Source organism: Ctenocephalides felis, unplaced genomic scaffold (genome assembly GCF_003426905.1).
Source record: "Ctenocephalides felis isolate EL2017-DRISC unplaced genomic scaffold, ASM342690v1 CF-g0.4_SCAFFOLD_03407, whole genome shotgun sequence".
Taxonomy (NCBI): Eukaryota; Metazoa; Arthropoda; class Insecta; order Siphonaptera; family Pulicidae; genus Ctenocephalides; species Ctenocephalides felis.
Genome location: NW_020539561.1, coordinates 1 through 12,516, shown reverse-complemented (window position 1 = coordinate 12,516; position 12,516 = coordinate 1). Strand labels below are relative to the sequence as shown.

Sequence of the window (12,516 nt, the reverse complement as noted above, 5' to 3'; positions counted from 1 at the left end):
ATTAAGCGAAACAATTTTGATATTAATTTGACTGTTAAAACTAAATCATCTCAATTTATTTTTTTACACTAGCTATTGTTGAAGTCGAAGTCCATCCTAATAAATAGAATCAATCAATCAATCTATCAATCCATCATAAAGGTCAGAGATTACATTTATATGTTGACAAAGCACCAACGGGGGAGGCTTTCAATTATTAAATCACTTCATAATTCTTAAATCTTTATCAACTATTAAGTTTTGTCTTTCATTCAGACAAATAAACACCGTACTTGAGATATACACATCGTTTGTGCCAAATTGTCCAACAATTTTAATAGTCACACAATTAATTAAAATTAGGTTTATATTTCTGTTGGCAATGGAGTCATAAAGATTTGATCTTTATCTTGCTTTAAACTGAGACTTGTTGCTTGGTATCCACAGGTTAAGGATTAAATATCTCGACAGCATTTTTTTTTTACTTAATTCAATCTATTATTCAGAGTACTCCCACCAGTCTTGATCATATCCTTCGTGAACATGTTCTAGAAGTACTTTTCTACGACTATCGCAATACCTGATACAACAGATAACATGTAACTTTGATACAACATTAAATTCTATCCTAAATCAACTTACCTGTATTTATCCTGAACTTTTTGTTTGATGTCGGCCAAGTTTTCTGATGTGATGTCCCGTTCCAGATATTCTGAGAGAGTCTCGGTGGAGCTCTCCAGATCGCTCTGGTTGGCCTCGAAGATGACTGATTGGTTATTTCTACGCAAGTAATATGCAAAGACGTAGGTGCACATTAGGGTTTGACGACACTGGCAGAGGATGTCGACTGCCTTTTGAAGAAATTGAACCTGAAATATAAGAATTACAAATTAAAATATAATACTTAACACACTAAAAGCGAAGCGTACATTTCTTCAAACTACTCAAAATTTTCATTCCGAACGTTTTAATTTGTATACATTAGTGAAAACTAGATAAAATGAACTAAAATACAGTAAAAACAATTATACACACTTAAGTAATAAAATTTTAAATAAATCCTAGTTGAAATGCGGACTTTAGTATTTTGATAAGTTGCTTTATATGAATTTGGGAAATTTTCTTACTTTTCTTCAAATAACTTTTAATTTTCATTTCGCACATTATAATTTGTTTACATTAATAAAAACTAGATAAAATTTACTAAAACCTCATAAAAATCGTTATTCGCACTCGGATATTAAAATTTTGAATAATTCATAGTTGAAACTAGTGGGGTGGGTGGCATCGTGCCTTAAGGCAAATTGCTGGAATTTCCCGTACCATAACGAAATGTTTGAGGAATATTGAATGTTTTCAAATAGATTATTATAAATATTGTAACATTGTCTAATATTTATAAGAATTATATAAACTGAATTGCAGAGTTGAAATTATTTGTTTAAAGTATATTAGAACTATAGTCAGAATTAAAAATAAAATCTGAATTATTTTCGATATACAAAAAATTAAAAAGAAAAAAAAAAAGAAAAGAAAAAAAAATGGTACAATTTTTTTTTCCAAAATCAATTATTTTGTTAAGACAAGCAGAAAGTTCTTTGAATCAATTGAATCGGACGCTTAGTTCTCTCAAAAACTGCCATTTTTTGTACATTTAGCTCTGTATCTCCGAAATGGCTGGGCCTGCCTTTGCGAAAAACTAACAACCCCTTCTCCCAATCATTACTAATTGAATGTTTTTTAGATCATTCAAATCGGATGCTCCGTTCTCTCAAAAACTCGATTTCTATTTTCTGCACTCTTTGCTCCTTATCTCCGTAACTGCTGGACCTGTCTTTGCCAAAAACTAATCAGCTCTTCTCCTTATTAATAGGAATCGAATGTTTTTTAAACTATTCAAATCGGTTGATCCGTACGCCCGAAAACGTGGGCGAAAATTTGTATCCATACATACATACACACAGACACACATACACACACACACACACACATTCGTTTTTTCTGAAGTATGCCAAAATGTTCAGAAACCTTCAAAACGTCGAGAAATGTAAAAATTTTCAATTCCGATTTTCGGCCCATTACAATAACTTACCCTACGGGAAGTTAATGAGGATATTAGTAGCATATTTTATATTTTTCTTCAAATAAGGAATCTAGTACAATACACTTGTATAGAATAAAGTTATTTAAAGAAATAAACAGTTAAAAATGTTATTATATAGCAAAATCTTATAAATCTTTGAATATCGACACATCCAAAAGTTCATGCAACTTGCTTAAAGGCAAAATGCTACATTCAACCAGTTTTATATTGTTTTACCTATTTAAAAAAAAATTATTTATACATAATACTATAAAATTACATTTTTAAGTAATACCTGCTGATGTCTTAAATTTGCATTAAATCGAGCAACTAAAGTAAAATCTAATTGTAAAATAGCACTAACTAATTATAATTGTGATAAAACTCAACATGCAGTTAAGATTAAAAAAAAAGCAAAGCACATGCACAATAAATTCTTATCTAATATTATAATATTGTTAGTAAACTTTTCCTCAATGGACATGCCTCTACCTCGATCCAGCTCATGTTGTGATGTTGCATCTCTTCCATCTTGGCTTTTACAGAAGAATAGAGTTTGTGATCGAACTTTAAAGACTGCATGTGATTCATGTAACGGTTGTAATAATGTAAGTATCGTTGCAACGATGATCTAGACTTGTCCTGGGCATCTCGGGCTGCTCGGGCCTCCTCTTCATTATACCTGTAAAAGACACAGATAAATATATTCCATAACTATTAACTTTTATAATAAATATATTATTATTATTATTATTTACCTATTGCAGGTGTACCAGCTGCTACCGTGTGGTTCCCATGAGCCCAGACACACCCAACAGAAATCGTGTTTACATGATTGATTCTTGCAGACCATGTGATTACATCCTCCGTCCTTTTCAATTGTGACATTGCACTGGGGGCACTCTTTAGTGTTGGCTGCGATCCAATTCGAGGTCTCCGAGTCGTCGTCACATTTTTTAATCCACTTTCTTAATAGATGACACCTGGGGAAAGGATAAAATAATAAAGTAAGTGGCATAAAGTACTTAATGATGCTTTATAAGCATACCATAATATATAATATAAGCATTATATTATATATTATTTTTAAATAGTTTAAATATAATAAATTATAAAAAACGAACATGAACTGAGATAGTCTAAGTATGTACTAAGAGCTTAGGCCATATTCCAAATTTCAATGAAATATATTTTGTAAATTTACTATACATATGGATTCTGTCGGGAAATTTATCTACATTTTCTTGAAAAACTCGAAAATTTTCCCTAAAACACTATTTTATATTTATCTTAGTAGAAACTAGATAAAAATTACAACAATTTTGTATCAATTGCTTAGAATAGTCCTATATAAAAATCTTGAGCAAAACTAGTGTGAACATGACCTATTATTTTTTGCAAATTTACTAAACATATGTGGATTCTGTCAGGACACTTTTCTACGTTTTGTTAAATTGTTCCAAATTTTTTCCCCAAGAACTCTTTTTGAATTAGATAAGTAGAAACTAGATAAAATTAACTAAAATTCTATATAAACAAATTATTGTAGTTTTATTGTATTTAAGATATCCAAAATTGCATCTTAAACTTCTAATCGATATCGTAAGGGCCGAATTGTATGTATTCATCTTTACTTTCCCATTTGTTGTTATAAAGTGAAAATTTTACGAATTTTAAAAATATTGTGGAAAGATTAGTAAAGATGCAAAGAAATTATATATTGAAATAAAAACTATATTGAAAATTTAATATCCGAATCTTGTATTGGCGCCCCCTATCACGTGCGCTCGTATTTTTCGCATGCGAGGCATTAAAGGTAGGACCGGCCCTGATTAATACTTAATTTCATATTTTAAGTGAATTAATTTGTCATATTTGTTCATATGTGTATCATTCAATCTGCCATACATATACTGTATTTTATATTATTGTAATTTCTGGCACATCTCAGCTGCTTTTCGGCAATAATAATGTAGACATTTCATTTTTCTTATTCATAATCATAAATTTATTATGCATATTCTAATATTGTCTAGGTTCATAAGTAAATTGAAATTTTTGGCAGATGATAATTTTCATTTATTTTCAATGCAAACAATGGCACGTCGTTTTTTGCATTTTTTTCCATTTATTTCTACAACATTGCACATACATCCCAGTACTTTCTAATCACATACATACTAGAAAATTTCCTTAACAAACTTCAGAAAGATTTATCAAAATCCGAATAATCGTTTAGGAGGAGTATACAGTGAGTGCTTGTAATTTAATATGAACTTTATATAATAGCAATAAAGCTCAAATTGATTCTACATTTTAGTTAGAAAACGTTTGTATGTGAAAAAAAGGGCTGTTTTTAGGGTTTTCCCGGCAATTATTGGATTTTTTCTCGCCGTAAGAAACATTCTTGGACTTGAACGAACATTTTAAAAAAACAATTGGCCAAATTGGTCCAGGCGTTGTTGAGTTATGCGCTTGCCAACACATTTTGCGATTCATTTTTATATATAAGAAGATGAGGCAAAAAAAAACCTAAGCTTCTCTGTTAATTATTATGTGTCGATGCATCTACAATTAACTCACTTGACGGGGTCGTGCCAATTTTCTGCGCAGGCGAAACAGAAAACGTGCCTGCACCTGCAGGTAACCGGCCTGGCTTCGACGTACTGCACTTTAATCGCGTTGCTGCAATCAGGCGAAGGGCACCACCTCAACAAACGATTACACTAAAAAAGACACAACCATTATTATATTAGCTTATTACCATTATATTCGTCCTATCTATTTCCTATTACCTCTACAAAGCTGTTGGTGATGAGGTGCTGGTACTTCAGCTTGACCCTCGGCTCCCTCACGAGGCGCATGACAGTGGCGTCGTCGACCAGGATGTCGCAGGCGTGGGCGGCGCAGGCGATCGTCTGCCCCAGCCCCTCCTCCATTATCTTCGTCGTCAGGTATTCGGCCCAGCATTGCGTGCAGAACCGGTGGCCGCACTCCAGGCCGGTCATCATCTGGAAAAAGACAATAAGTATGATGAATTTAATTATTCGAAATATTTTAATTTAGGCTCTTGTAATGAATTTTATTCATATTTATTTATTTACTTATTTTTAAATATATAGCCCACAGATTTCTTCCAAAAGAACTCAAAAAATACAATTATTTTACATAATGAATAACAATTGAAATATATACAAAATTACAATATATAGGTATTAACATAAAATGCTTAACATAAAATTACATATGAAACAGAATGTAACAATATTATTTATTTAGAGAATAAGATAAAATAATGAGATATTTGAAAAGAAAATAAAAAGGTTAATTTGTGCAAATGGTGATTTTTTGGATTAGGTGAAGTGTTGTGAATATCTATTTTATTATTAATTAAGTTAAAGTTAGAGGACATAAGTAAAATAGGCGAATTTAAGAGAGAATTAGATTTAGGAGTAGGATAATTGAAAAATAATTGTGAACGCGTAGATAGCCTTGGAACATTGAAGAATAGTTGATTAAGAATAAGAGGACAGCTTTCATATCAATTTTAAAATTCAACTAAACATCAATTTTATATGCAATTTTTTACTTATTCGTTTTGGATTTTCTTACTTACTATACTTATTAATTTTGCATTTTACTTCAAAATAACTTATCTTAAAATTTTAAAACTTTCGAAAGAATTATTTGTAACAAATAGATAATACAGTTGATTTTTGCTGGTCATTAGATGAAAATGGTACACGTTGTATTTTTAGTATACCTAAACAACAAATATTGAAATATTGGGCATTCTAATCATTTCCTTTATATAGCTTTATATATTTTACATTAATAAAAACTAGATAAAATGTATTAAAATCCAGTAAAAACTGTTATCTACACTTCGATATTGGAATTTTGAATAATTCGTAATTGAATGTGAAGTTTAAATGAGAAGAATAAAATCAATGTGCTTTTTTAGACATTTTTGAGATATTTACATTTATATGAGAAAATGTATACAAAAACTGTCATAAATTGAAGTAGGATATTTATAATTTTTTGAAAATACTTTCGTTTGTTGTAGAATGTTCTTACTTTAGTATGTTATACTTTGGTATGTCTTTCATAACAACAAATAATAAAATCAATAAGTTTTCTCGTAAAAACACATAAAAAAACTTCATAGGCAAATGCTATTGCCAATGTTGTTACTTTAGTGTTTATGATTAAAATTAAAAAAAAATATTAATAAACATTCTAGAAGACATAAAAAAATCAGCTTGTTTAGATTTATATCTAGACTTGTGACACAGTTTCGTCTTGAACAATTTTCCAAATAAATAATGGAAAACCCCTTAGTCATTTTAAAGTCCCAAAATAAATACAGACACGGTTCACCGCACTGTATACATTGTTTTTTATAGTTATTTCGGATTTGGCACGTGAGAGAAACAATTTTGGACTTTTACCAAATGCAAATTATTCAAATTATCAACATCTATCACATTTTTTTATTGCATTTTCTATTTAAGTATACAAACACCTATAACTTCAAAAAAAAAGCGAACGAAACGGAAAATAAATAAAAATTATCATTTACTGCAACAAATAAAGATAGTTTAATAGAACTGAAATCTTTATACAAATTGAGAGACCAATTATAAATTTAATTAAATAAAAAATTTTAGTCACTTAGGACGTACACCGTGTATGTATTTACTTCTGTGTGTTTTTATTTGGGTGCGTTCGTGCGATTTCTTAATATATCTACATCTATAATCAAATTTGGCATTTATATTTACTTCTCAATTCTTGGCTTCATCATAAATTATTCATAAATTATATATTATCATATTGTGGCATTAAACTGATCTTGCTATTTATATTTTTTCAACCAAAAATATCATAATTGAAGATATATTTATTCTACGACTGAACTCTATTTGAAAACATCAATTTCTATGATTGTATTGAAATTATATTGAGAGTTAAAAATATTTACAATACAGGAATTGACATTGAATAAAATATGTAGGTCTTAATGTATTGAAAGATGTAATAATCATTCTTCGATGAGACTGTGATTGAAAATATCAATTTACTACAAAGAAATTAGAATGGAACATTTATGTAATACTCAGGGTATAAAAATAATTAGTTGTTAGTTACACAGATGTATAAAAATAATTGAAAAGATTTTCTTCAAGAATAAGTGTAAAAATACATGAATATTTGGAATTTGTACAAATTATACAAAACCGATATGAAGTAAAGAATACTATCATCATGACTATATTATTATAAGTATTAATCATACTTTAAATCATTCTAAAGTGTCTTTACACATTTTTATACCATCGAGTCTCTTTTTTTAGATCCTCAACACAACAGCTTGTGTGAAATATATATAAATTTGTACAATGTATTAATTTATTAATATATATATATATATATATATATATATATATAATATAATATTTTCAATTACCCTCTTGTACAGATTTTAGTATTCTCATATATCTTTTCTACTCACCGATGAAGGTAAAACAGTGAAACAGATCTCGCATTCTTCAGTCCCTGATGCTGTCGTTTTTCTTGGCTAAAAAAACACAAAACAAACTTCAATAAAACCATTCTTATTATCAGTAAATAATGCACTAGTTGTTATTTATTATTTTACCTTCGTTTTGCTAATTAGTGGTGGTGACCTATAGGGATTTATAACATGTGCATCGTTAAACAGTTGATCTTGGTCACCATCGTAAAGTCTTTCCATCAGTTTCTCCTTGTCCCATTTGAAATGATTTAGGAGTATCCTTATTGTTGTGGCAGGGATCTAAAGAAAAGAATAAAAAGATTAATTAAAAAATATATTACTACTATTTATTATTATATTGATATTTGTTGTTATCTTATCAGATAAGAGAGCTGACATTGAATTAGTCAAGGACTCAAAGTTGAAAGTCAAGATAATGTTTGTTGAATCATAACATTAAACATATGTTCTTGATTTAATGAATAAATAAACAAAATAAATATTCTTTCATTGATGAATCGCAATCAATAAATAATAAATAATAGTAAATACAGATAATGCATTGTAGAACATAATGCCATTGAAGAAATTGATATTTGTTTAAACAAATAAGACAATGAATGGAATATTTGTAAATAGAATAAGATATATGTATTAATATATCTCATATTAGTTTGCTTTGTGTAATCAAAAATAGCAAAAATTAATTAAAATTTTTATATGAGCAAAACTTTAACAAAACATAAATTAATTTATGTAGTTATAAAATATTTGAATATATTTGAATTATTTTTATTTTTTTTCAGCAATTGATAAAAACCTGATAATAGGTTTTTATTTAAATGATGATATGAAATCTTAATTTTATAAAGTTACATGTTATAGATACTTCATTCGAATTCTATATTTACAATTTAAATTGTTACCAATTAAGATTAATATTGTGATAAAAATAATAATAGTATTATCTTGAATTGTAAATAATCAATTTGAATAAAAGTATCCATCTATCTATCTATTATAACAAAATATTACTTGTATGCAATTTGTGATTTAAATGTAATCAATCTATTTTTAATATATTTAAAAATATTGTACTGTAATAAGAAAGCAAAATTGTAATTTATATATATTTATATATATATATATATATATATATATATATAATGAGAAAAAATCTTAATTCATCTGTTCGTGCTAAATATACAAATAATTGAAACTCGTAACAGTTAAATATATATATTGTGTACACAATTGTGCAATGTTTACTTCTAAATTTTGCAGCAAATTTAGAAAAAATAAAAGGAATATATATATATATATATATATATATATATATATATATATATAACCTTTGATTTTACCAAATTTAGAAAAAAAAAAGCTCTTTGAGAAAGAAAAATATAAGAATTGATACTAATTCATTGACGAAGTAGTAATAACTAAATCAAATTAAAGTTAAAAGAAACTATTACTAAATTAAATTATTAACTTAAAGAAATAGTTAATAATTTGTACACTTTAAAATGTAATTATACTGTATTATTGCCTTGGGAGTTGAATAAATGAATAAGTAAATAAATTAATACTGAATTAAACAGTTAGTTAAAATATATTTGTTACAATTAAAATTAAACTGTTATTCGGAAGAAATTTTAAATAAGAATGTGTATAACAAATCTGTATAACAAATACATCCTTTCAATAATTTTTAAAATTATTGTAAACCTTTATAAATAATCATTATATGCTTTTCGCTTTCTCAAAAAATAAAACTATTTTTATTACAACATTGTGTTTATGATTAAAACATTTTAAAATAAATTATTGTGTTATTTTTTTTAAGTTTAATGTAATAAATAAATGGTTAATTACCAAGACATGTATTATCAAAAATAAATATAATTTTGAAAGTTAAATAATAAGTTGAGCTGCAGAATATCAAAATAAATAGTATTAAATGATAATATTGTTTCTATTACATTCTGTCTTTCGAGATACTAAATATTAATCATATTATACTTTGCTCACGAATAAGTTTCAACTCTCATGATTTTAATTATTATTGCATTCTAAATTAAATAAGATGTTAAAATAATTAGAGAAACTAATCTGGTAGATGCTGAATAATTTAGGTATTTATTTATAATAATAAGAATTAATTAAGGTTCTTATCAAGCTTGTTTATAATATTTATTAAATTGTTAGAGATTGTTAAAGACTGTTTTTTTGTTATTTTAAATAAATAATCATTGTATGTCTTTCGCTTACTTAAAAATGAACGCTCATTATTCTTATTAGACCTAATAAAGTAAAAAAAAATAATATTTTTGTGGCAATTTTGGTGTTTCTAATCCATAACAGTTCTTTTGGGCACTGCGGTGTAAAATAGGGGGGATTGAAAATCTCTCACAAAGAAAAAACATGAGCCGTGTTATCATTATGTACTGATCTCTTGGATAAATATAAATAAAATACGACTACCTTTCTTGTTACCTAACCTTTATTGTTAGGAAATAATAATCATTGATGTTCAACTCAAAGAAAATATCTTGTCCTCAAAAAGAGAATTATTTTGTGACAATTTTGGTGTTTCTAGAAAAAAACTATCACCATTCTTGTTTACAAATACAAACCAATGATTATGTGACAAAAAAGATAATGTTTATAAGCATATTTTGTTGTTTTTATTCATAACAGCCTTTTTAGACACTGTTTTATGAAACGGCTTATGTATGTCTTTCGCTTACTTGAAAAATGAACACACATTGTTCTTATCAGAACTAATAAAGTAAAAAAGAATATTTTTGTGGCAATTTTGGTGTTTCTAATCCATAACAGTTCTTTTGGGCACTGCGGTAATGATAAATCTCTCACAGAAAAATAACATGAGCCTTGTTATAATATTATCATTATGTTACCTTTCTTGTTACCTAACCTTTATTGTTAACAAATAAAAATCATTCATGTTTAACCTAAAAAAATATCTTGTCCGTAAAAAGAGAATTATTTTGTGACAATTTTGGTGTTTCTGAAAAAAAAAAACTATTACCATTCTTGTTTACAAATACAAACCATTGATTATGTGACAAAAAAGATAATGTTTATAAGCATATTTTGTGGTGTTTATTCATAACAGCCTTTTTGGACACTGTTGTATGAAACGGCAATGGAGAGTCATACACAGATAAGTGACTTAAGCCTTAAAGAGAACTATAACAATTGTTATAGTATAAAATAGATGTATTAGCTTTGTTGCTAACAAATATAAACTGTCAAGATATATTTACAAATGTTTGTGATACTGTTTGTGATAATAAATAAATAAATAAATACTAATATGTAGCTTCTGTACCCTCTGTCACTTACCTCGACAACTAGATTGACTTCCCGAATACAGTCCACCATGTGTTGCACAATTTGTTCCGTAGACAGCACCTCGAAGGGGTAATCCTCAGCATCATTTTGCCTTTCCCTGTTATGATTTGATTCGACTTCCATAGCAAAATCATCATCTCCACTAGATTCATTCCCAGAATCCACATCGTCGTAAATACCCTCTTCCTCGGAATCCATTATCTTTTTCAGTTTTTTTTTGGTTTTTTAAGATTTTTTTATGATTAGTTGGAACTTCAAAAATATATTTGACGGGATATATAAACACAAAAATTTTAAAACAAAACAGTCTTCAAAAATAAAATAACATCAGATGAATGGTTTATTTTTTAGTAAAGTTAGATTAGTTTGTGGATAGTGAAAGCTAGGCAAAGGGGGCACACTGACACACTGAAGAAGTTAATTAGCAACGAGACAAATTAGGTGATGTAACTTAGACTTAAAATAAAGATTGCTTTGGATATCACACTTAATTAATATTTCAATTCTATTTTATTAAATGTCGATTGCATTATGACAATGAGTCGTACACACTAAGAGTTATTTGTGACGTCAGCCAGATATTTTTTCGCACAATATTATTTGATGCATCGTTAGAACAATCATTTATTTTATCACATTGATATTGTACGTATGTAATGATTCTCGAAATGTGTATAAGTCGATAATTTCTCTTCTAAAAACTATTTTACACAAAAAATACAAAACGAATTGCACAAAAGTCACGCAATGAAAACATACTGAAGAGTGAAGTTGCTAAGCAATGGACATAATTACATATGACCAATATAACAGAAACAAATAAAAATAAACATGGATAATGTGCAAAAATGCTTTAAATATAAATATATTTACCTCAATTAATTCTTTACACAATTGTAAAATATAATAAAGACACAATTGCTTGTGCGTGCTTTATTTATAAATAATTAATTAAATAAAAGTAGTTTTGACAACTGTTTAGACGGCCATGTTGCACAACATGTCTGTATAGAACTGTCAAATTTCAATACAAAACTTAAATGTCGTTGTCCTAGTAAAAATATTCATATTTATTGATTTGTGATGAAAATTGTATTTATTTATACATAAAAATATGCTAAGGTATAAAATATCCATTTGTACATATTTAGCTATATATCCTTTAGAATAATATAAACGTTGTTATAAAAATTAATTCTAACAATGGGGGACAATGCGATTGAAACATAGACGATTTACTAAAACGTGCTACAAAAGAATACAAAATATTAAGTATGTATATTCTACAATACCTTATCCCTCTATGTTTCCACTGTTCATGTTTAATTAATTTCACAGACAAAAGAAATCTAGAGTACCTAGATAAATTAGGAGTATCCCCAGACGACTTGGATGTAGAAGCTCGAGAAATTCTAAAGACTGCTGTAGAATACCAGTTAAAAACTGGTATGATGAATTGTCCGAGAACAAGTTCAAAATCTGGTACGCACAGAATTGTTTAAACAACTCGATGCTGAAGGCTGATATTATGAATTTAAAATTTGAAAATCAAAAT

General features: G+C 27.6%; 1 protein-coding gene across 1 annotated transcript; it reads right to left on the bottom strand.

Annotated features, from left to right (window-relative positions):
- Positions 1-464: 464 nt before the first annotated feature.
- Positions 465-11,260, bottom strand: LOC113382248 (potential E3 ubiquitin-protein ligase ariadne-1-like). The gene is made up of 9 exons (XM_026620752.1): positions 10,953-11,260; positions 7,728-7,883; positions 7,581-7,646; positions 4,858-5,073; positions 4,646-4,788; positions 2,821-3,045; positions 2,555-2,744; positions 622-848; positions 465-559 (listed from the first exon to the last, which is right to left on the bottom strand). Exons 1-9 carry the CDS (start codon positions 11,157-11,159, stop codon positions 478-480), a joined length of 1,512 nt encoding a protein of 503 aa, XP_026476537.1. The 5' UTR covers positions 11,160-11,260; the 3' UTR covers positions 465-477.
- Between the last annotated feature and the right edge of the window lie 1,256 nt (positions 11,261-12,516).